This window comes from Salmo trutta, chromosome 38, assembly GCF_901001165.1.
Source record: "Salmo trutta chromosome 38, fSalTru1.1, whole genome shotgun sequence".
NCBI classification, from domain to species: domain Eukaryota; kingdom Metazoa; phylum Chordata; class Actinopteri; order Salmoniformes; family Salmonidae; genus Salmo; species Salmo trutta.
Genome location: NC_042994.1, coordinates 7,051,641 through 7,073,719, shown reverse-complemented (window position 1 = coordinate 7,073,719; position 22,079 = coordinate 7,051,641). Strand labels below are relative to the sequence as shown.

General features: G+C 45.1%; 1 protein-coding gene across 6 annotated transcripts; it reads left to right on the top strand.

Annotated features, from left to right (window-relative positions):
* Positions 1-12: 12 nt before the first annotated feature.
* On the top strand, positions 13-20,432 carry LOC115178887 (meiosis regulator and mRNA stability factor 1). 6 transcript variants are annotated; one of them, XM_029740288.1, is made up of 27 exons: positions 13-557; positions 2,104-2,312; positions 2,674-3,516; positions 3,800-3,899; positions 4,058-4,266; positions 4,385-4,502; positions 4,610-4,785; positions 5,312-5,824; positions 6,597-6,751; positions 7,115-7,291; positions 7,593-7,800; positions 8,322-8,500; positions 8,679-8,759; positions 9,138-9,374; positions 9,496-9,615; positions 9,875-10,056; positions 10,416-10,636; positions 10,991-11,133; positions 11,508-11,641; positions 13,396-13,598; positions 13,939-14,166; positions 14,585-14,824; positions 15,370-15,600; positions 15,919-15,979; positions 16,269-16,376; positions 16,516-16,674; positions 16,845-20,432. In XM_029740288.1, the coding sequence occupies exons 2-27, from the start codon at positions 2,151-2,153 to the stop codon at positions 17,057-17,059; spliced, it is 5,403 nt and encodes a 1,800-aa protein (XP_029596148.1). In that variant the 5' UTR covers positions 13-557; positions 2,104-2,150; the 3' UTR covers positions 17,060-20,432. The 6 variants fall into 6 exon arrangements, with proteins under 6 accessions (XP_029596148.1, XP_029596145.1, XP_029596146.1 ...); XM_029740285.1 differs by having other exon boundaries at positions 14-314; positions 3,755-3,899; XM_029740286.1 differs by having other exon boundaries at positions 14-557; positions 3,755-3,899; positions 16,272-16,376.
* Positions 20,433-22,079: the final 1,647 nt, after the last annotated feature.

The following is a 22,079-nucleotide window of genomic DNA, read 5'->3' as shown; positions in this document are numbered from 1 at the left end:
GAGGATGACGCAAGCATAGGCATTTCAACCAATCAAATTATATTTTCTGGAAGACCGTGAGTGTAGACAACGGGGTCCACTTTATTAGTCATTCGGTGCACCGCGTGGACACAAACAAAGGTTTCGATTTGATAAACCAATTTCCCACTAATAAAGTGGGAACGTTACACGATTTGAAATTGACGGACGTTCCAGAATAGAGAGAACGTGTGCATTGCCTTCGTTAACAAATTATTTATTCCATTACAGGTTATTTAGTAGTTATTTTACATTAAAATGGCTATAAATTTTATCAGCATACTGTTGTAATAATGGTAAGTTTCGTTTTGAGGAATTTGATAACCAGCTAGCAAGGATATAACGATAAGCTCAGTGGCAAGGACACATTGAAACTAGTTGGGTGCTTTGTGTGCAATTGCGACAGTGGTGGAATCGTTTATGGCAAATGTATGTTAAAAAACGTCTGGTTGCTAGGTAGACAGAACGCAAAAAACAATACTACGGAGGGATATGATGAGAAGAAAGGAAGTAAAGTAGCTAGCTAGCTCGCCAGTCAGGTAAGAAATAACCAGTTATCTAGATAAATACCCCATTCAAAAACGTTGACTGTTAGTTGACATAGCACGATGTTAGCCCTTGTACCTACCACTAAGCAGTATGTAGCAGGTGCTGTCTCAACAAACAATCGTCAGTTAGCATTAGCTGGCTACCTAACCAACCTAGGTTAGCTAACTTTAACGGTACTCTTATGTGAGAGAATGCCTGTCATTTGTCAAGGTAATGTTACGAGGAATTGCCACAATGGTTGTAGAGAAGAAGCTCTGTCGTTTGGGTTGTGCCGCAAAATTGTTTAGTTTTTGTAACTACTTTCAAGCGAATCCATGTAGCTAGCTCACTCTGGTTAGCTGCTAACCAAACACTGAGATTGGTTTACGCAAACAGTCCTGTTAGCTAGGTACACTCGTTTCACCACTCAAATTAACCAGTGAATGATATGAGGGAAGTTGGTCATGAACATAGCAAACGGGAACACGCATTTAGTTTAATGGCACGTGTATAGCTAAACAGTAAATCCACACTAGCATGTCACAACTGCATAGACAACTCCACGATTTAAAACGTTGAGTTTAATCGGCTAAACTCTGCAGTTAACAATTTGCTTGGTGCTGTATGCTGACATTTTCCACACGTGCTCCCAAGCACACAAACATATTTGATGTATTCAAGCGGCAATCCGCAGTTGAAACGATTTCCGTCACTGTTTCGGTAAAAGGTTGAGGGATTGGGCTGTGGGAAATGTATCCACACTTAAATTCACAGACCGGCCATCATGATATAAAAGTACAGTTTTAACCATGTTTGAGGCTATAGTGTTTGTTTACATTTACTTTGTTTACAAACATGGGGAAAACAAGTTTATATTTTGGCTTCTGATGGGTTCTGACAGTTAAACTAAGCTCATGGGGCAGTTTAAGTTCTACTCTTCAGGAATCAATGGGTTTATCATTTATTTATAAGTCCAAAAATGTTACAGGGTTTATTGTAATTGAATAAATCTAGAAGATTTTTTAAGATAGCCAACAGTGGGCATATATAAAGGTGGTTAAGAGTGTTGGGACAGTAACCGAAAGGTTGCTGGTTCGAATCCCTGAGCCAACTTGGTGAAAAATCTGAGCACTTAATGCTAATTGCTCCTATAAGCCGCTCTAGATAAGTGTCTGCTAAATGACCAAAATAATAAATATATGAATCCTAGCTACTTATGAAGCTCATCTGAAGAATCTACCTTTTCCTTTCTGTGCCACCACATGTTTGCATGCAGCTGCGGGACAGCGAAGAAATCGTTTCAACAATTATTACCTGGATTCTGTTTTTTAGGGGCACTGTGCTCCCAAGTTATAATTCCAGGCAGCACAGCTAAATATTTAGGCGCATATGCCCCCAAAATGGTAGCTCTGTAGAGCCCTGTGGGGGTAGGTATAAACATTCTGTGGTGGTAGCTAGCTAGATAACGCTAGCTACCCTATTGCAGCCAGTGGAAACGTATGAAGACCAACTTGGAAACATTTTAAAACAAAGGGCTTCCTCTTTTCTCTATCTTAGGGAAGCATGAGAAGGAAGCGAGATGGTGAAAGGCTTTGCTAGGTTGTATGATGGAAGGACTGGGAAAGGAGAGATCCATATGCAGTTCTAGGCCCTTCCCATGGCTCAGTCATCCCGAGAAAGAGGCCTCGTCCCGGCTCTGGAAACTCACAGACTGCTTCTCCACCTCCAAGCAGCAAAACTCCCCAAGTTACAACACAGACAAACAAGTATGTAACATCTCAGCCCAAGAGAACATTACATTCGCTCTCAAAACAATGTTCTGTGTAGCAGGTAGAACGTCACATTGACACGACAGGTGTGTAGTAGAGCTGAGGTGTAAGTTGTACAAAGATAGGTCAGGGTAAACTAGAATGCATTTCCCCATCAAATCAAAGTTTATTGGTCACGTGAGCACTGTTCAGTGAAATGCTTACTAACTCTCCTCAACAATGCAGTACAATATCAATCAGGAATCAAATGCCAAATAAAAAAATAAGTAGTAAGCATAAAATGATAATGCTGAGAAATAACCTTTTTGTTTGTTTAGTTTAGAAATAACCTTTTTGTTTGTTTTACTTCTTTTCCCAGAACGATTACATGGACAACAGAAAGCCAGTATTGGAGCTGAAAGATCTACCTCCTCCTCCGCATCACACCGCTGCCTCCCAGCCCTTCCCCCTCGCCCCCCTCCCTCTGCCCCCTCCCTGTCTGCCTCCTCTTCCACAAGACTCCCTCCAACAGCTACCACAACAGGGGGGTAGTCCCAAAGTAAGCGCGTGCACTCACTGTGAGCACTGCAGCACAGACCCATTAGGTCGGGGTGGTTATGGGGTTGTTCGTGGTGGAGGTAGCGCTAGTAGTGGTGTCGGTGTCAGCAGCGGTGTCCCACTCTACCTCCCTCCAAGTTCTCAGGAAGCCACTTTCAGCAGGCCAGGAGCCAGTCAAATAATGCCAACCGCCCTCAACTCACACCCGCACTTCCCCAGCCTTGGTGGTGGTGGTGGAGGGGATGCTAGAGCCACACTACTCCCCTCTGGGAGCTACAAGCTCCACATCCCCTCTGTAGACACCACGTCCCAGCCCCTACCCTTTCAGTCTCACTCCCACCTACCATGCTCCTGCTGTACAGGAGGCCTTCTCAGACCTCTCCACTCTTACCCCTCCATCCCTTTACCCTGCAACGAGTCTAAATTCATTACCACCTCCGCCCCCCACCATAGGACTTGTAACCTGGGTACTCCCGCTGGGTATTACCCCTGTGGTGGTGATTACAACCCTGCCACTCTGGGGGTCCAGAGATCATTGGCAGCACACAGTGACCCCCACATAACCACCTCGGGACATATCTGTTCTTCTAATGCTATGCACTTCAATCTTGAACGCACAGTTTGTCGCACGGGGTCGCACTACTGCCGGGATTGTTTGACGAAGGTTGGTGGAATTCTCTTTGTTCACTGTGGTGGTGGCGCTCTATTGTATTGGGTGTCACTTGTATACAGGAACGGGCAGTACTTCGTTCAGTTACATGCATACAAGTTACAATTTGTGTCATTTGCCCATCATTTAGAAATGACTCTTTGCCCATCCGTGACTGTACAATATGACATTTGAAGACATGAGTTGTTTTGTCTGACTACAGAATGATAACTTGTTCTTTCAACGTGTTCAGCCTGCAGACAAGTTGTGGCCTAACATTCCTCTGCCCCCGGCCCAGTCGGCCTCAGTGCCCATCCCCGTGTGTAACGGCTGTGGGACATCCTCCGACGGCCTGCTACTGCTGGGTTCCAGCCTGGGCAAATCTGCAACGAAGTATGGTATGTATCACTGTAATAATGTGAGTCATGTTCAGAAGGGCACACTGTACCAACATTTTTCTCAAAAACAATTCTCACTAGAGACACGCAGGACAGTAGTACCTCCCAGTTTCGCTCAATTTCTGAACACGTTTGGTGTTTTTCTCCCCCCCTCCCAGGTTCTCCAGAAGGTCCTGAGAACATCCCTCCGGTGGGTGTTTTCTGGGACATAGAGAACTGCTGCGTTCCCAGCGGTCGCTCTGCTGCAGCCGTGGTCCAGCGCCTCCGCAGCCACTTCTTCCAGGGCCACAGAGAGGCAGAGTTCATCTGCGTCTGTGACATCAGCAAGGAGAACAAGGCTGTCATCCAGGAGCTCAACAACTGCCAGGTAACTTGTGTGTGATCTGATTCCCTCAGCTGGTAAAGTGTTCCGCTGTATTCTTCAGTCTCTGACTCTACCTAAATGAGCAATGTCTGATACTCTTCTGGTCACATTTTTTTCCCAGGTGACGGTAGCGCACATTAATGCTACTGCCAAGAACGCTGCGGACGACAAGCTTCGTCAGAGCCTACGGCGCTTTGCAGAAACACACACTGCCCCTGCTACTGTGGTGCTAGTCTCTTGTGCGTGTGCTCATTTTACATTCTGGATGTTAAAACTGTTTTTCTTTCATTTCGTTTGTCCACTCCATACCTATGTAGTTAACCCCGGTTCCGAATCCGTTTCGCAGCTGACGTGAACTTTGCCAGCGAGCTGAGCGACCTCCGGCATCGCCATGGTTTCCAGGTGATGCTGGTCCATAAGAGCGGTCAGACGTCGGACGCCCTGATGCAGCACGCCCACCGCCACGTGGCCTTTGAAGAGATGGTAGCCGACCTGCCGCCCAGACAGGCTGTCAAATCACAGGTAGGCTTCAGAGATGCTTGACTGATATATGTAATCCATATTGCAGAATGGCAGAAGTTCACTTTTTTCAATAAATGTACAGTACTCTGACTGGTTGCTCAGAGAAAATATCTGCCCTTTAGGCATTACTTCTGGGCGATCTGAAATCTGCCCTTTACTCTTCCAATGGTTCAGACCTCTTTACATTTTACTTTTGAGTCATTTAGCAGACGCTCTTATCCAGAGCGACGTGCAGTAGTATGTGCATACATTTTCATATTTGTCCGTACTGGTCCCCCGTGGGAATCGAACCCACAACCCTGGCCTTGCAAGTGCCATGCTCTACCAACTGAGCCACACGGGTCCTGTGTCTTCCCTCTCGTTCTACAGTGTGATCTTTAGTAGTGTAATGCTACGAAACACAATCACAAGACTCCGACCCTGCAAACCTCTTGTCATTTCAAAACACATTTCCAAAGAATGTTCAAAAATGTAAACCCAGAGCGGTCCCCTCTTCTCTCTTTCCCTCCTCTCCTCCCCCCACCAGCTCGGTTTCAAACTGCTCTATGTGTACAACCTGCCACCGGGCTGCGACGGCAAGAGCGTGGGCAACCGCCTGCGCCGCCTCTCCGACAACTGCGGGGGCAAGGTGCTGGGCGTCTCCATGGCCACTGGCACCGCCGTCCTACGCTTCGGCTCGCAGGAAGCGACGGAGCGCGCCCGCAAGCGCATGGAGAACGAGGACGTGTTCGGCCGGCGCATCACCCTCTCCTTCTCAGCTCCGTCCACTGAGGGGAACGACCCGACCCCACCACTCTCCTCATCTGAGACTCCACCTCCGCTTCCAGTTCAACCTCTTCCCTCCTCCTCTTTTTCCTTCCTTCCCCTGGAGAAGCTGTGCTCCCCTAGGAGGAAAAGGCGTGCGAGGCGTGAGTGTCAGAGAGAGAGGGAATCCTCGCTCCCCCTCTCCGTTCCGGTGCCTGAGAGGCCCTACAGCCCCAGGAGGGGGAGCGGGGGGGCACTTTACCCCGTTCCCCCCCAAACCAGAACCCTTCCTCAGGTCAGCAGCATCCTGCCGCCCCCCCCATCCCGCGTGCTGCCTGTCCTCCCCTAACCCTGTCCATGTCCTCCACTCTGCCTGCGCTAACCTGTGGCTTTTAAACTATAGCCATGCTTCATCCCATGCTTCATGTAGTTTAATGCCTGGTCTGTTTCTGTGCTTCGTTCAACATTTCATGTAATGTTTTAATCAATGTGTGGCATTTTAACACTTTGTCCTATGCTTCATATAATGTCTGGCTTATCCTTTTTTTTCCTATTCATCGCGTTAATTAATGCCTCGATCAATGTTTCATCTAATGATTGCATATCCCTTTCTCCCATATCTTTGCTCTATCCCATGCCTCGTCTCGTCAGAATCCTGCTTCTGTTTGTAATCGCTTCCTGTCCTGCCGGCCGTAACAGTCTGTTTTTTTTATGGTCTCTTTCTTCTATGCTTTTGATTTGTTACTTTGCTCTCTGCTCTTTTTATTCTGCTGCTCCGTTGCTTTGTCTCCACCTGACAATAGAGCTGAGGGGAAGACTGGAGAATGGTGATGATAATGTCAGAGTTATGGCAATACAAGAGGTTGAATAATACTAACAGTGGGGGAAACGTATAGCTCTTTTAATAGCTTTGGAAAAAATCACCATTCTCAAGGACCCCTTCCTCTCAGCTCTATCGTTTATCTATTAGCCTCTTCCACTTCACATCCATTCTGCCAAGCTGATGGCTATTCTAATACATTCACCACTACATATCTAGTAACACTTTGGTTGTCCCCCTGGTGCAGGAGCTAGGTGGACTGGAGACCAAGCCCAAGATTGGGGGCTTCCCCCTAGAGAAAGGCCAGCGCAACTCCTCCCCCCACAGTAACGGAGAGGGGCCGTCCCAGCAACACCCCATCAAGGCCGGCCTCATAGGAGAGTCTATGTTCAGCTGCAGGAGGTACGCTATGGACGCCAGGGGCCCTTTCAGACTAAAATGAAGAAAGAACAAATGTACTAATTGTTAGACGGTTCCGTTACAGTTGGTTCCCACAGGCTTGTATGTGTTTTTACCTTCAATATTGTAAAATGGCCTGCAAAAAGTATCCCTGCTATGGAGGGGTCCATCGACCCAAGGAAGTGTAGAACACATAGGTAGATGTAGGAATTAATAAGCAGCTGTTTCTAAATGAGGTGGTTTGTGCTCAAACTACTGGAGCTGAGGTGATGCCTAAAACTCGCATGCAGTTGTTGTTTTTAGAGAGCTGAGTATGCCATAATCTTTAAACTTCTAGTTAATGTCCTCTCTCCTCTCCCCCATCAGGAGGGACCTCTCCAGCCCCCGCAGTGCATCTGACTCTGAGCGTCAAGTGGACCGGAGCTCTGGAGAGTTCCAGGTCAGCACCCCCTCTGCCTTCAGCAAGCTGACCCTGCACAAGACCTTTAGCGCCTCGGTCCTCCCCCAGCCACAGGGCCTCTCCCAAGGCTCCTGGTCCTCACGGTGAGACCATCCGACACTACAGAATTACCCGTTTGTTTCCTTACCCTGTAAGCAGTCTTTAGGTGAGGAGAGACGTCAGTCCATGCCTTGGTTTTAACTTGAGCCTTTTTTGTCCCAAAAAAACAATGCAAGGGAATATCCCCCAAATTAGTTTTAAAATTTCCTGCACAAATCGTCTTAAAGTAACCTCATTGAGCTACACAAATATCTGACTCTTTGATGATTTGGTCATGACATTTCAATCTATACCTTCCTATGGTGCTGCCAACCCACTCAACTCCTCTCACTCTCTCTGCTCCAGGAGTGGATCCCCCTGCATGTCGAGCCGCTCTTCCCCCCTAATAGGCCCTCCTCCCCGGGGCAGCAGCAGCCCCTGTCTGCCTGTGGGCCCCCAGGCCTCGGAGCCCTTCTCGGACGGGGCAGACTTACAGGTGGCCAACCTGGACTACAGGATGTCCCGTAAGGAGCTTCAGCAGAGCGTGCATGACGCCTTCTCCAGACACGGACGGGTGAGTCCTGTACAGACAGTATTCTGATGCTATTCATTATAGATGTATAGAGCTTTAATCTGTCTCCCATTTGATGCTAAATAGCAAAATGGTGAGGTCAGGATTTAGTAGTTTAGTGTCATTGTATTGGTTCAACTTATTCTGTCATTTTCTGACACGACTTTTGTGCCAAAAGTGCTCTGTAGTATTTACATGGTAGCTTGCACTCTATGCCAGCGTTTCCCAAACTCTGTACTTGGGACCCCAAGGGGTGCATGTTTTGGAATCTTGCCCAAACACTACACAGCTGATTCAAATGATCAAAGCTTGATGATTAGTTGACTATTTGAATCAGCTGTGTTGTGTTAGGGCAAAAAACAAAACTTGGGGTCCTGAGGACCGATTTTGGGAAACCCTGCCCTATTGCAATGTCATTGAGGAAGGCGATGGGATTTCACTGTCACAATGAGGTCAAATTGCTTCTGTGTCATTTGCGGACACCGTAGACGACATGAGAAGCTAACGTGCGTGTCTTCCTCCAGGTTAAATGCGTGGAGTTGAGTCCCCACACAGACTACCAGCTGAAGGCCACCGTCCAGATGGTCTTCCTACAGCAGGCCATCAGTGCTGTGAGCAGCCTGCACCGCTACAAGATAGGAAGCAAACGCATCCACGTCTCCCTCATCACCGGGGCCGGCAACAAGTCTCTAGCCATGCTCCGGTATGTACAGTACAGCTAACATTGAGGTAGTACTCTCTACGTGTCACATCATCATTTGGCAGTTTCATGTCTTCGATCGGGGAACTCGTCACCATCCTTTTTTTAAATGTCGCCAAAACACGATTTGTACCTGGTTTGAGATGGATTCGGATGGTATTAAACGCTTTCCTTTCTACAGCTCTGAAATGTTCCAGATTCTCCAGGACGCGCCAGCCAGCTGTCTTCCGCTTTTCAAGTTCACGGAAATCTACGAGAAAAAGTGAGTCATGTTGCTTCTCTCCTCCTCATCACTCAACCTCCCTCCACCTCTGTAGGAGTTAGTCCTATGCAATGTTAAGTACTGTGGCTGCGTTTACACTTTATCCCAAAAGCATCTTAATGCTAAGTTCAACATTAGAACTATGGGATCCTATGGTTCTAATGAACTTATCCTTAAGATGCTTTTGGGAAAACAGGCCCTGATCTTTTTTTTCACTAATTGGTCTTTTGACCAATAAGATCTGATGTGAGAAGATTTGATTGGTTAAAAGACCAATCATTTGGGAAAAAAGATCAGAATTGGGCTGCCTGTGGAAACGGAGGCTATGTCAATGTACTTTATTAATTCCTTTCCACCCATCCCTCCACCTCTCCCCAGATTTGGTCGTAAGCTGGTGGTGAGCGACCTATACAGACTACAAGAGGTGGTGGCGGTGAGGGAGCAGGGTGGAGGCAGACTGGTGTGTCTCCTCCCCAGTAGCCAGGCCAGGCAGAGCCCTCTGGGGTCGTCTCAGTCCCAGGAGGGGTCCTCTGCAAATGGTAGTCCTGTGGTGTTTGAACAGTTGGAGTACCACGAGCCTGTCTGCAGTTACCACTACACACAGCAGAACTTCAGGTAGGGATAGACTGAAAGACCCATATGCGCACACACACACTCACTCACATTTAAGTAATCTTACAGGGCTCTTTTTGAAAAAGTATTTCATAAGAGCTCGATCTCTCTGTCCCCCCTGTAGTGAGGCAGACTTTGACCCAGACTCGTATAAGATTCCTTTTGTGGTGGTGTCTCTGAAGACCCTGGCCTCCCAGGTCCACTGTCTGCTACAGTCCCATGAGGGAACCCTGCCCCTGCTCAGGTAACCAACGCTGTCTCTGCCTGGGTAGATTAACGGACAGTGGATGCTTAATAAAGTTCAATTCAATAAATGGAGTCGGAGAGATCTGCCTTGAAATCAGTGAATTTTTATGAGAAAGACCTTTTAATTAATTAAATCAATATTTCAAGAACCCATTTCATACAAATGGAGTACAATGGCCATTTGGCATTTCGTATTATACTGTAAATGTTACTAGATTTTGTGTTTCATAAATATTAATTTTGCTTTCCTGTGACAGTTTCTCAGAGTGCTATGCATCAGAGTTGGGCCCCCTGGCGGTGTCTGAGGAGGGGGAGGTGGAGGGGAGTGTCCCCTTGGAGCACCTCATCACCTGTATACCAGGCATTAACATCGTCACTGCTCAGAACGGCTTCAAGGTCATCAAGTGGATCCACAACAAGCCGCCCGCATCCAACACAGGTACTGACCTGACTCGAAGCCCTAACCCTCGGGGAGAATTACATTGAAAACCTTTATTTGGACTCGTAGAGGAATCCCCTGGGGTTCATAAAAGCAATACAAACCTACAGAATTTAAACCCTATAGTCATTAAAAATGGAAACCCTTATCGCATAAGACCATTCTCAAAGACAGTTGAAGATACTCGGGAGGCAATAAGAATTGTGTCAGAGATATGTTGAGCTAAAAACTGCTTTCCTGACATTTTTAGTAGGTGGATACTGTGCTGCTGACGCAGATACCAGCACTCCAAGACAGAGCTGCACCCATACTACTATTATAATAGAAGTCATTAACCTCTTGCTGTTTGTGTGTCATAGACCAGTGGACGCAGCGGTGCAAGTCCCCGGTGGGGAACCCCCAGTTGATCCAGTTCAGTAGAGAGCTCATTGACCTGATGAAGGGTCAGCCCTGCAACCTGATGCCCATCAGCAAGTTCATACCTGCCTACCACCACCACTATGCCAAGCAGTGTAGGGTCTCTGACTACGGATACTCTAAGCTGCTGGAGCTACTGGAGGCTGTGCCTCACGTCCTGCAGGTATGAGACACACACACACACACACAGTTTAAAAAATCGCTCCATTCCACAGATAATCAAAGATGGCAGTTACTCAAGCTCAATTAATTGACACATGATGGATCACTATTAATCTTGCTAGTTTAGTGACTTCCTAGCTCAAACACACAATGAAGAGGCTGGGAGACCATCTGCTATCCCTTCTGACAAAGCCTTGCCCACTTTGTTTCTCATTACACACTTCAACAGCCTTGAGGTTAGATCCCTGACAGAAACAATTAGTACAACGTCTAATAGATTATTGCAGCAGGAAGTGGTGGCGGCCCTGAAGTAAACAAAGCATGAATGAATCTGTTTTTCCTCTCTCAACTCCAGATCCTTGGCATGGGCACCAAGCGTCTGCTGACCCTGACCCACCGTGCCCAGGTGAAGAGATTCACCCAGGACCTCCTCAAACTGCTCAAGTTCCAGGCCAGCAAACAGGTGGCCATCACGGACTTCATGCAGGCCTACCATTGGTCAGTACTACCACAGGAACTGCCCACAGGAACTGCCCACTCCGCCACGCTCTCAGCAAATCATACTGTCTAGCCAAAGAGTCTAAAATTCATGCAGGCCAACCACTGGTCAATTCTATAGGAGGACCGCTCATTCCCATGCTCTCAGCCAATCATGTTGTCTATCCCAAGAGCTAAGCACATTCCTGGCAGTTATTGTTGATTTAACAGTAAAGTATTTTAGTTTTATGACTTTATTTGGATTCTGTTTCTATTGGCTTATTTGGAGGTGTATTTACTTGTGATGGTGTTTATATGAATTCATTTGAAGTGTTTTTTCTGTGTCAAATGGCACCCTGTCTGTATTTTCATACAATATGTTTCTATTCCTACAGGTGCTTCTCCAGAGACTGGCGGGTGCTGGACTATGGGATGTGTGATCTGATGGACCTGCTAGCTGAGATCCCTGACACCACCATCACCATCACACACCAGGACTTGGACACTGTCATCTCTGTACCCAAGAGAGGTGAGATGAGGTCCCACTCTATGGGTCTTAGGGTCGCAACATTCCGGTAACTTCCCCAAAATTCTCAGGTTGAAGGATTCTGTATTTTTCGTGGTTATTGTTCCGGTGTACTTCCACCTGGGATTTCTGGGAATTTGGGGAAAGTAACAAGAATTTTTCAACCCTAATGGGTCTGATATCAGGGTTATGGATAAACTACCAGAGGGTTGTTCTCTTTTTAGTACATTTGATCCCTTGGGGGAACATACCCAGCTTTTGGAAGGAACGTGAAATATTGGTAACGCTTGTTTAGAAAATATGTTGAACTTGGGACCAGATGGTTGGGTTGTTGGCTTGTTTGTGTCTGTAGTTGTACATTTGATCCCTGGGGGGAAATTGTGACATATTAGTCACTTTTATTGTTGAGGATTTTTTTCTCTTTTTCTCACATTTATTCAACTCAGAAATTCCCTTAGATATGGATAAGAATATCCTTGCCATGGGGGGGCATGGAATAAAGAAATGCATTTCACACACATATGCCTGACTATCTCCTGACTGTGACCTGGCTGGTGTAGTGGTGATGCCGCAGCCTTCGGTACACGTCTACGGTGTCGGCATACAGTAGGTTTAAATCCGGCCTACTGCCTTTTGACACAACCTCCTATCTTTCCATACTGTCATCTTCTCTCTGTTCAATAAAGTCTGAAAATCCCTGTTATACTTGGTATGGGGTTGGGGATCAGGTTGTTTTACCCCCTACCTGTTATTTCTGTATAATCTTTAAAATGGCAAATAAAAAAAAAAGGCAAAAAGATTAAATGACCTGTAATAGGAATTACCTGGTGAGCAAAACAGAGAGAAGTTGAAGTAAATTTATAAATAAGTGGTTTATTACAACAGGCAGACACCACCCAGCAGAGAAAATGTCTACCGTAATTTCCGGACTATTAAGCGCACCTGAATATAAGCCGCACCCACTGAATTATTATTTATTTTTTTTTAACATAAATAAGCCGCACATGTCTATAAGCCGCAGGTGCCTACCGGTACATTGAAACAAATTAACTTTACACAGGCTTTAACGAAACACGGCTTGTAACAAAAATAAATAGGCTTTAACGAAACACGGCTTGTAACAAAAATAAATAGGCTTTAACGAAACACGGCTTGTAACAAAAATAAATAGGCTTTAACGAAACACGGCTTGTAACAAAAAATAAAACATTTGCAGTAAGCTTTAGTTGTCTTTTTGCACTGAGTCAATTCCTCACGCTGCAGTTTCCAACGTCTTATCATCGACTCATTAAGACCAAGCTCCCTTGCAGCAGCTCTATTTCCTTTTCCAACAGCCAGAACAATCGCCTTCAACTTGAAAGCTGCATCATATGCATTTCTCCGTGTCTTTGCCATGATGAGGGTGACAAAATGACTACCGTAATCAGAATGATGGGAAGTTTGAGAGCGCTCGATTTAATCTAAACGGTAAACAAAAAAGTTGTTTGACCTTAACCCGTTCGGCAATTTCATTGGTCTAATGAAAGCTTCATGCCGCCAAAAAACTGAGCACGTCACAGAATGTGTTTTTTTGGAGAGAAAAAAAATCGAAAGCGGGAAAAATCCATTGTTTAAGCCGCGAGGTTCAAAGCCTGGGAAAAAAGTTGCGGCTTATAGTCCGGAATTTACGGTAACTAAAATGTCTTATTTAAAATATATATTTTAAACAAAAAAACAGAGTTTTTAACTCTTGCCCTCCTTTGTCTCGTCCCCCTCAGATCGTACATCAGATGAGATGGAGCGGACCAAGCAGTTTGGTAAGGAGGTGGTGGACCTACTGCGTCACCAGCCCCACTGTCGCATGGCCTTCTCCAAGTTCATCCCTACCTACCACCACCACTTCGGACGCCAGTGCAAACTCGCCTACTACGGCTTCACCAAGCTCATGGAGCTCTTCGAGGCCATCCCCGACGTACTCGTGGTGGGTGGAGGCCAGAGTTATTCTCTATCCCAGGAGGAATGTGTGTTTTTTTTATTTGTAGACTTCAGAGTGCTGCAGGAGAAGCCAGTGATAATGTCAGATTATCCTCAATTTATCCACAGCACTACCTTCATCTGGAATGATGTGGAAATTAATTGCAACGTCTGACAGTAATAACTCGTACCCAGCAGCTATTTTTCTTTCACCTGCCATAAAAATTGTGTGTAATAAATATTGGTGTGCATCTCATTTCTGTCCCATGGGTAATTTATTATCAGTACAAATAACTATTCCTAGAGTAGAGTGGTCATTTTGTTATGGAATCCCTCTCTCTCCCCAGGTGTTGGAGTGTGGAGAGGAGAAGGTGCTGACCCTAACAGAGGAAGAGCGTGTGAAGGCCCTGGCTGCCCAGCTGGTCAAGATGCTCCGTTCCCAGAGAGACTCCAGCCTGCCTGCTGCCCAGCTACTGTCTGAGTACAGCAAGACCTTCGGCTACGGCCTGAGGCTCCAGGACTACGACGTCTCCTCCCTGCCCGCCCTGCTCGTCAACCTCTGCCACGTCGTCAAGGTATCAGTTCAGTCAAATACATCTGTAGTGGGCTGTTGTACTTAATAGATTTAGACCGATTTTAAATGGTTGTGATACTGCATGTTTTGATGGTTGTAGACTCCAACACTGAACAAGAACATCCTGAGCTACACAAGACCGTGTTTAAACAAGCAACATTATTTTGGCCCCTAAGGATGAGTCACCAGTATTTCTTGATATGAATTGATGTCACTGAAGTGGCTTTGATGAGGTTTGAGCATGCAGGCCCCTTATTGGTGCGTTGAAAAGTCATCTTTATATTGGAAATGAGCTATCAATTCCAGATTCAGCCATGTTTTTCTGAATAAAAATCTCTTGCCTCCAACTGTGAATGCACTTTGTGATAACTGCTGCAGTATAAAGGGATTTTATAAATACATCTGATTAATATTCTCAGGTGTTGGACGGTGCTAACGGCCGTGAGGTCCAGCTGATCAACAGGAAGTCTCTGCGCTCGTTAACGTGCCAGCTGCTGTCCCTGCTGATGGGCCTGGGGCAGCACGAGGGAGACGGCTCCGTCAGCGTGGAGGGCTTGAGTCTGCTGTATCATTCTGTACATGGGGTACAGCTCAACCCCTGTGAATACGGCTTCCTCTCGCTCAGCGAGCTGCTGAAGAGCCTGCCTTACCTGGTGGAGGTCGGTGGACTGGACCATAGAGATGTCATACTATACTAATGTTTAGTTCTATAGACTGGAACCTTTTTGCTCTACTGCCTATTTGTCTGATTTGAAGAATGCAGGATCATGGATTCCTGTGGAAAGCATTTTTTATGGCTTTTTCACAGGGTCTTAAAGTTGGGTAGTGTTGTGTTAGTCGGGTTTTGTAATTGTCTGAGACGTATTACACAATCCTTTTGAATGAAATACTGTGGTTTATATGTTAGAATATTTGGAATGATGACCACTAGGTCTTTGTGTGTAGGTCTAGACCAGGGGTCGGCAAACTACGACCCGCGGGTTAAAAAAACCCTCTTAAACCTCAAACTAGACAAAATATGTTGAAATGACAATGGACCTATACATTTTCAAATAACTGCCTGTTCTGGCCCACCCCCCAAAAAATGTGTGTGGCCCTCTGTTTAATTTCAAAATCCCAATGTGGCCCTCGAGCCACAAAGTTTGTCCCCTGGTGTTTCTCATAACTTCCCTTCTCTCTCCCCCCCCCCCCCCCCCCCCCCCAGCTGTTCTACGGTGAGGGTGAGGAGGAAGGCGAGCGTGGCGAGGAGAGAGTTAGACTAACCCGTCTGTACCAGTTTGCCCGTAGGGTGCGTGCCCTGCTCCACACCTACCACTACCACCAAATCTTCCTAACGGAGTTCCCCGGGGCCTACGCCAAGTTCACCGGTCGCGGCCTCCAACCTCGCTCCTACGGCTATGGCAGCGTAGACGACCTGCTCAACGCCATACCACAGGTATAGAATTAGGCCAAACTTTTCTTTGAAGTGCTTTTCTCAAATTCAAAGCTGATAGACAAGAAACGTCTCGTTAAACAACATGTTGGAAATACACAGATGTGTTATGGGAATTGATAACACTTGTATCTAAAGAGTTCTTCAGCATATGGACCTGCACTGGGATATCACTGTCGAAGCAGCAGATGTAGTCAATGTGGTTAGTTGCCTTCTCTGTCCCTGCACTGTGTACGGCTTTAGCCCCACAGCAGACTCTGTGGTGACGGATGGATGGGGTTTGTGGTAATTAAATGGGATGTTGCTTCTGCCTGTGTGCAGGTAGTGTGGATCAAAGGACATGGCCACAAGAGGATTATCGTTTTGAAGAACGATATGAAAGGTAAAGACAAATCAGCCTGACCGTCTGGCAGCAGGAACTGTGGAAACAAATGGCTTTAGCCTTACCTGCATTTACTATTAACATACGGGAAGGGATTGTTATCAGTTCATCTCATGGGCATCATGTTGTATGATCCTTCAACACGAGACAAGTTGAATATTACATTTAATGGGAACAGAATTTGTGGTGTTTTGCTTGTATGATGGGAACAGAACAGTGTTTTGAAGGTACAGTGATTACTCTGTAATGGAAAGAGTGTAATAATTGTCTGTGGGTTGGTTCTCCTCAGCAGCACGAGCCACTGGAGCCAGCCCTGCAGCCTCAGAGGAGCCTGAGGACGGGGCCAGCCAGAGAGACAGCCCCTGTAGCAACACAGAGTCTGGAACTCACAGCCCAGGTAACTAACCACACCACTAGAGTCTTAGGCACTATTACCAATATTTTAATGTTCTTCTTTTAGCCTTGTTAGTGTTTTTAGGCTTTTTAATAGTTGTTTATACATTGAAGCAGAAATTAAGTCTCTTTTTCTCCATCAGGTGTTGGTGGGGTGGAGACAGAGCTGCTGTGTCTGACTTCTCCAGTAGACCTGCTGTGTGGCCCAGTACCCTCCTGCCTGCCCTCTCCCCAGCTGCACCCTGACCCCGTTCTCCAACAGGCTGACCTCATCCGCTTCGAGCAGACGCCATCACCAGCAGGTGAGCTGATCACGTGATCAACCGCGGTTCAAACCCAGGTCTTCTGTGTGCCATGAGACTGTTAGCCCTCCTAGGCATTAGCTTCAAGCTTACTCGTGCTCTGCTATACACACAGCCGACATCTTCCCTTGGACTGACCTGGATATGTGTTGCCATTGTGTGTTTTTCAGAGCGTGATAAACCTGAGGAGGAAGCTGTAGCAGAAGAAGTAGCAGCTCCTGCTACTGACAACAACCAGAATGTTGTTGCTTTGGTTTCCACGACTACCAAGCCTCCACAGAATGTGACCCGCAAAACAGCGTCTGTTGAAAACAGCCCCAGCAAGAGGGCTCCTCGCAATAAAGTGAAGCTGGCAGCTAACTTCTCTTTTACAGCCGCCCCCTAAGACACTCACTGACAATCACATGCTGGAACAAGCACACACTCGCACATACACACACGCACACACACACATTCATCACACACAACTCGAAAATGAAGAGTTGATCGGCTAAATTGTAAAAAGCCCCAAAAAGAATGATTTGTTTTTAGTCATGCCCCCCGCAACAAACTGACATTATTTCCTTTCATTGCCTTTTCCCCTTATCTTTTCAAACTCAATCATCATGTTGATGTAGGTGTTTCTTCACAAAGCCATGCGTTTTCTTGTTGCAGTTATTTCTGCCACAGCCATTCATTTTTCAAAGCCGTGTAATTTTAGTCAGATTAATGCATGTCCGGAAAGGTTTTGTGGTAGATATTAATTATATACTATGGATAAGCTGTTTGGAAACATGATTCTCTGAAAGTTGAAGAGAACTTCCCCACATTGGACAATACAGCAACAACAAATACTGAGGTAGTTGGCACTGTAGCCACGCGATTTGCAGTTTAAACTCAAAAGATGCCTATTTTACCGCTGAATACCCTTACCTGAACTCAAAACCCCTCAGAGATTTAATACAGTAACTTGTTTAAAAATGGGAACTTATACAGGGATTTTATATCATGTGTCAAGGAAGCTCTGAGGGAAAGCTATATAAATATGTAGAGAAACGTCGTTATTTTGATACCGCCTTGCTATGTTTCAAGAAAGGAACCGTAAAGTGTCTACTGCCCTCTCCGCTGTGTTGTCCCCATTGCATTTTGTCATCGGACAAATGCACTTCTTCATACAGCTAGAAGTAAAAAAATATTTATTTGAGCTTTGCCATTGAGGCAGCTTTGGAGGTAGTATTGACAATTATCGTTATTGAGTAACCATGCCCATCTCATTCTTTTAACTCTCTCTTGGGCAATGTTTAGCATTGTGTTCAGTTCACACTCCAGTGTTCGAGTCCTCAGACATTGTTCCACCTTGACTATGTTCTTTCATAAAGTAGTAGCCTATATGGCTGGTGTTTTCAGTTTCTCAGTTAAGTATCGAGTCAATGGCAGGAGTGATCAAACTGCCAAAATGGCTTTGAAGTAACTTTGACGGCAGTCTGGTCTCAGTCAAATCGATCTAAGCTTGTATCTGTGTGTTCTCAATGCGGTGTCGCAATCTGCTCTGTCTCCAATGTGTACGACAGTGTAAAAGAGAAGGAATTCTGATTCCTCAGTGATGAGTTTTGAACGAGCTCTTGGCGAGGTTGAGGGCCAGTCTGCCTTGGGCCGTTATTTAGGCAAGGCAGAAGCCGAGACCCTGAATACTTGGACCAAGTGTTAAAAAGCTTGGAGGCAGCGTGAACAAAGATATGGTGACACTGTTTGCTGCCGGAAGCTAAGTCGAAATAATTTCTGTTTTTGTATTTTTAGAGATTGAGTGCGGTTTACACTTGAATAACTTATAGGTGGTGTGTAATATGCATGTTGTGCATAAAAAATAAACATTTTATGCATGGTGTAAACCTATTAGGTCAGAAATCAGACTGTTAGTGAACTGCATTTTTTAAAAGAAATTAGTTGAAGTTCTCTTGTTTCCGCAGAAACCATAATTAGAGGTATTGTTTACATCACCCCCCCCCCCCCACTCCTGGTTACTGTGGTTGTTTTTGTTCAACCTTGTTGCTTTTTGTCTACATCTTCAGTGTTGTCTCTACTGATTGAGTAGAGGAGCTGGGATTTTTGATTTTTAAAACAATGAGATAGACTTGGTGTTTTTAGTAAAAGTGGAGAGATGAGATGGGCACTTGTGTGCTCCAGCTGCACATGAAACAGCAAGAGGGGCCCCTGGAGGCCCCCGATAGGATCAAGGGGACAAAGGCCCTCGTGTGGCTCTGGACAACGCCTGGCTCTTACAATGGCTTGTATCTGCCATGGCGCTTAGTAAGGGATGGCGTCTGAATGGACTGGAGACATACCATACCTCATCCGACTTTATATAACATTTTTTACTTGTGATGGTCTATAGATTTATTTTTTGTTGCCTATCCTACGTGTTGATGAGTGCCGATTGTACCAACCAACCCCAAGTTATGACATTGAGTTCCTACCTACAAGCATGGTTTGGAAAGTAGAAGGCATGACTTGATGTAAGGAAAAAAACAGCATCCCTATGAACGGATGTTGAAAGATGCAGTTTTCGCTCTTGTGCTACTGTGAAGATGCAGAAAAGACCAGAGAATTGGGCCAGGGCCCCTGATGTCCATCTCCTTTGATCCAAAATGTCTTCCTTCTGTCAGTGTTACTGTATGTGTTGGAGATTCAGTTGAAGACCAGAGAAATTGGGCCAGAGCCCATGATCGTGATCTCCTTGCCAAGAGCCAATATGGCTGCTCAGATTCCTGTCCTGTTAGTGTTTTTCCTGTTGACTGTGTTTCAAATTAGCATCTAATTTGATTCTCCTCGTTAATTACTAGACTTTTGTGTTTTGAAGCCCAAGATTTCCTTCCCGTTTCTAATTACATGACTCACTCAGTAAAGGAGGTGGATTTCCCAGAATCTTGAGCGATTTCCGATACGGTATATTGAGGGATAATGGCTTAAAGGCTCAGAATCTTCCGAAAGTGTTAGACCCAGTTTTAACAATGGGCAGAATCTTATTTCTCTCTTTAACAAAGGGACAATTGGCACAAAAGTTGCCTTAAAATTGTGCACTAAAACTTAAATTATACTTTAGTTTGGCCTCGAAAGATACAACTGCGTTTTACGTTAGAACTAACTCCCAGGTGCTACAGTGTCCACTATCTCAGAAGGCAGAGTTAAAATAAGAGGTACAATTGTCATAAGTTTGCTTACATCAGTAAAAAGCAGCATGTACTGGTAAAGTACTCCGTATGCACCTTTGCATAGCTTTGGTTCTTGTAAAAGGTTTATTGTGGGTTTGTTCATTTGAGGTGAAAAAAAGAATTGTTTTGCAAGGTTTTGTCGTTGGTTAATTTACTCCACTATAGTGCGATTTAATTGTATCTCGAAGTGAGTATATCATGGTCTGCATCTGAAACGGCAGCATATTCCCTATGTAGTGTACTACTTTATATGAACTCTGGTCAAAAGTAGTGCACTATATAGGGAATAGGGTGCTATTTTGGATACTGCCATGTCTGTCAATGTTTGTTTGCACTTCTCTTAGTCTCTCTGTTGTACTCCCATGGAACTCACCCCCCTCCAGTTTTTGTCATCAAGGTTATCTTTTGTGATAATTTTTCTGTTCTGTATTTGTTTCACTGAAGTATTCTATCGTTCCTTCTCCCTGTTCCCCCTTCATCTCACCATACACATACAAGACGTTGTTGTAACCGTTTCATTGATGTTGAGGGGACCAAATTATTTCTGTTGAATAAATCACTCAAGCATTACTCCTTCCTCTTATTTTTGACTTGAGTTTCTCTTAAAGGGATAGTTAAAGGTGTTATTTTTTACTTGCTGAAAGTGACAGTAAGTGCAAAGGGTTTTATGGTTTGCTAGCTGGTAATTTAGCAATGTTACTAAAATTTCAAACTGAACGATCCCTTTAAATGACTTGGAAAACCAGTGAATTCCTGAAAGATGCCTGTTATAAGAATTCTATATCTTGATGATAATAATCAATAATCAATTCGCCTTGACTAATGCCCAAGGTTTGTAAGACAATGGGTTATAATAATTAGGCAAGGACTCAGCTTTCTGCAAAAGGTTTCTGTAGCTTTATTCAGAGAACGTTCTGGCGTCAGGATAACAAAACAGTCATTATATAGTTCTTGCTTACTTACGCACATGCATTTACACACAATCTGTTGGTGACCTGCAACCCCCATAAACTTCTCACACTGTTTATCACCTTCTGGCTCAGCCTGTTCCTTTCCTTCAAGGTTAGGAACTCTCTGAAGTTTTACTCCCTTGACCATCTGCTTCTCTATCTCTCTATACTAATTGCATACACACATTTCTTTCCCTCTCCAGTGGTTCCTGGACTTCACGGAACTAATCAGACTAATCGATCCCTACATTGATCATTACATTGATTATTCATTAAACCTGCTGTATGACTAATAATTCATCATGGTTTATTGATTCATTTACCTTTATTAGATAAGAGAATTATCAATGCCTTTTTATTTACATACCGTACCAGTCAAAAGTTTGGACACACCAACACATTCAAGGGTTTTTCTTTATTTTTACTATTTTTTACATTGTAGTATAACAGTGAATACATCAAAACTATGAAAAAACACATGGAATCATGTAGTAACCAAAAAAGTGTTAACAAATCAAAATATATTTTAGATTCTTCAAAGTAGCCACCGTTTACCTTGATGACAGCTTTGCACACTCTTGGCATTCTCTCAACCAGCTTCATTAGGAATGCTTTTCCAACAGTCTTAAAAGAGTTCCAACATATGCTGAGCACTTGTTGGCTGCTTTTCCTTTATGGTCAAACTCAATTGGGTTGAGGTCAGATGATTGTGGAGGCCAGGTCATCTGATGCAGCACTCCACTCTCCTTGGTCAAAAAGCCCTTACACAGCCTGGAGCTGTGTTTTTGGTTGTTGAAAAACAAATGATAGTCCCACTAAGCGCAAACCAGATGGGATGGCGTAGCGCTGCAGAATGCTCTGGGAGCCATACTGGTTGTGTGCCTTGAATTCTAAATAAATCACTGCCAGTGTCACCAGCAAAACACCATCGCACCAACTCCTTCACGATGGGAACCACAGATGCGGAGATCATCCGTTCACCTACTCTGCGTCTCACAAAGACATGGCGGGTTGGAACCAAATATCTCACATTTGGACTCAACGGACCAAAGGACAGATTTCCTCTGGTCTAATGTCCATTGCTTGTGTTTCTTGGCCCAAGCAAGTCTCTTATTGGTGTCCTTAAGTAGTGATTTCGTTGCAGCAATTTGACCATGAAGGCCTGATTCACACAGTCTCCTCTGAACAGTTGATGTTGAGATGTGTCTGTTACTTGAACTCTGTGAAGCAGTTATTTGGGCTGCAATCTGAGGCTGGTAACTCTAAT